Source organism: Setaria italica, chromosome VIII, assembly GCF_000263155.2.
Source record: "Setaria italica strain Yugu1 chromosome VIII, Setaria_italica_v2.0, whole genome shotgun sequence".
Classification (NCBI taxonomy): domain Eukaryota; kingdom Viridiplantae; phylum Streptophyta; class Magnoliopsida; order Poales; family Poaceae; genus Setaria; species Setaria italica.
Genome location: NC_028457.1, coordinates 21,077,205 through 21,079,834, shown reverse-complemented (window position 1 = coordinate 21,079,834; position 2,630 = coordinate 21,077,205). Strand labels below are relative to the sequence as shown.

Here is a 2,630-nt window from a genome sequence, read left to right as displayed (position 1 = left end):
CAGATTCGTTAAAAAAAGGAAAAAACAAGGACTCCGGAGAATTGATCCTAAGACCTCACACAATCAACCCAAGTGTCTTACCATTGCCCCATTTCCTCCTTTCTTGTAATACCCGTAAAAATTCACCAACCAAAATCACTCGCTAAAAATTGTTTTCAAAGTCTTTCACCGTGTTGGGCTCCCAAATTTGAAATTTCCCTTCCTGGTGAATTCGCCATCTCGGCACCAAAGTCGACCATCGACCGCCCATTTTCCTTTTTCCTCTTCGCGAGTCACGCCACGTGCTGGACGGAAGACTGCCGCGTGTGCCCACAACCGTTTCTGAATCCTCGCCGTCTCCCTGTTTTTTCTTCTCCTTTTCCTTCCCTTTTTTCTCCCTTATTCTTCTCTTCCTTTTTCCCTTCTTTTCTTTTCTCCCTTCCCTTTTCTTTTTCCCTTCTTCCTTCCTAGCCGAGCGCCCGTTTCTTTTTCCTGGCCACACACTAGCACCCCTTCGCGTTGCCAACAATCATCACGAGCCCATATGTCAGTTAGAGAATAGAGAAATTAGATGGGAAAAAAATGTGCCTTAGCTGAGAATCTTACCTAAGACAAGGGTTCTCAAGCGGGACAAGCATCACCACCACACCACTTCAACGTTTGTGCTAGACTGCTGCATTGTTTCTACTTAACAAGATTCAGAGCCCAGCCTGGTGTAATGTGCCTGCAAACCTGGGCCCGCTTCCTCCCGGCCCAAAAAAATTAGAACTATATTTATTCTTATGCACCTAGAAAAGCAAACCTATAATTTGGGACACAAGGAGTATAAAAGAACACTCAGTTTCAACTATAACATCATGGGTCGACCTTCTTGTTCAGAAGAAACGCTTCTTTATTATCTAATAATCTAATATCCATCTTATAACACCATAAAGAATTTATCTGGGGCTGGGATCAACTCTACAAAGTATTGTTGACTAGGGTTCGTCCTCAGCTCCTCGTGAAACGTTTGAAAACCTGTAACAGGCTTGTTTGCGATGCCCAAATGCCAGCACATTCCACAATAAGATAAACCAGAAACGTGACAATGATATTCCGGAATTGATGTACTTGCAGCGGAGAGCAGAATTACTGGCGGCTGTCCACTTCACCCAAAATCGATCAGTAGAGAAAGGGCCACAGCCATCAAGTGAATTGAAAATAGACATGATCAGTGTTCTTAACTTCCTTATTGAGCAGTAAACTCTTCTTGCAACTATATTAAGCGGTAAAAAGAACATGAGAGTGTACACATCAATGTATAAACTGCTTATATGGTGAATCCACGCAGAACAAACGCGCCAGAACTAGCACAAGAAAGATACAAGTAACAACCGCGTTCTCTCAGGGGAAGATCAACTGACGCGAGCACTGCAACGCGGCTCAACCGCGGCACTGGTAGATGGCCTGGCAGCCGCGACTGTAGGCCTGCCCGCGGGCAGGGCATGGGCCGTAGCAGGCGGCCTTGCTCGCGGTAAGAGCGGCGTAGTTGATGGACCCGCTGCTGTACAGCGCCCTCCTCCGCGGGTACGCCGCCGCCTCCTCACCCTCCACGAAGCTGCTCGCGTCGTCCTCCACGCGCCGCAGAGCGTGCAGGGACGGCATCGCCTCGGCGCCAGCGGATAATCCCACGGCCGCGGCCGCGGTGCCGCTGGCTAGCAGGGCAACGGCAGCGAAGGCGAGGACGAGCAGGACTCGAGTTCGCCAGGCCATTGTTGTGTGGTCGCAACTCGCAAGTGCCTGTAGTGCAGTGAGTGCGGCAGGGAGTGCTAGGCAGGTTTTGTATTGGTGCGATCAGAGGGTACGGTGGTTGCTGTGGAGTGCGACAGCAACAGCGCCCCTAACGACACACGTGAAGCTAGACGACGGTGGTGTGTGCCGACGGCGCCTGTCTTGTTCTTGCATGATTAAGGAAGCACTTTTTTCATCGGAAGCATATGGATCAAGCTGTGTAGTGTTAAGTGCACCCCAGCTGTGTGTGTAACTAACGAAGTTCTGTGCCGTCTTGTGTAGGCATCCCGGGCAATGGTTGTTAACCAATCCATAACTCAATTAGGGTAGGCAGGCACCGCAATGGTTGTTAGCAAATCTACAAGACTACAACACTTTTTTCTGGTGATCCGTGACCCCTAGATGACTTTCTGATTGTCCAACATAAACTGTCTAGATGGTATTAGATCGACCAGCTATATTTCTATCGGAGTTCACTTAGATATTTTAGGCAAAAGGAAGATGATGACATGAAATCAACCACTGATTATTTTCTTGTGTGGCAATCACAACCAATCAACCAAAAATATTGATGGGATCCTATACCAGAGGTACCTAGCGGGAGGAATTAATGACTCCAACGTATAAAGAGGCCTAAGGCCCAACAGCTCGGCGCACCCCAAAGCGGGCCGCTTGCCGCCACGGCCCATGACCCGACCTCCTGAGGTCAACCGTGATAGGCCACGACTCGCCAAGCCATCCGACCTGGAGGATGGGACCCACGTGGGGCCCAGGGCGCTTCACCTACCCTCTGACCGTAGGTGACTGGCGTCACGCCCCGGCGCACTAAATGCGAGCCATGGCGATCCTGACCAAACCACGACCGCCTGCATATGGGGACA

The 2,630-nt window shown here is 49.9% G+C and overlaps 1 protein-coding gene across 1 annotated transcript; it reads right to left on the bottom strand.

Annotated features, from left to right (window-relative positions):
- Positions 1-1,169: 1,169 nt before the first annotated feature.
- On the bottom strand, positions 1,170-1,784 carry LOC101758470. Its single transcript, XM_004979176.3, has one exon. The coding sequence runs from the start codon at positions 1,729-1,731 to the stop codon at positions 1,402-1,404; it is 330 nt and encodes a 109-aa protein (XP_004979233.1). The 5' UTR covers positions 1,732-1,784; the 3' UTR covers positions 1,170-1,401.
- Positions 1,785-2,630: the final 846 nt, after the last annotated feature.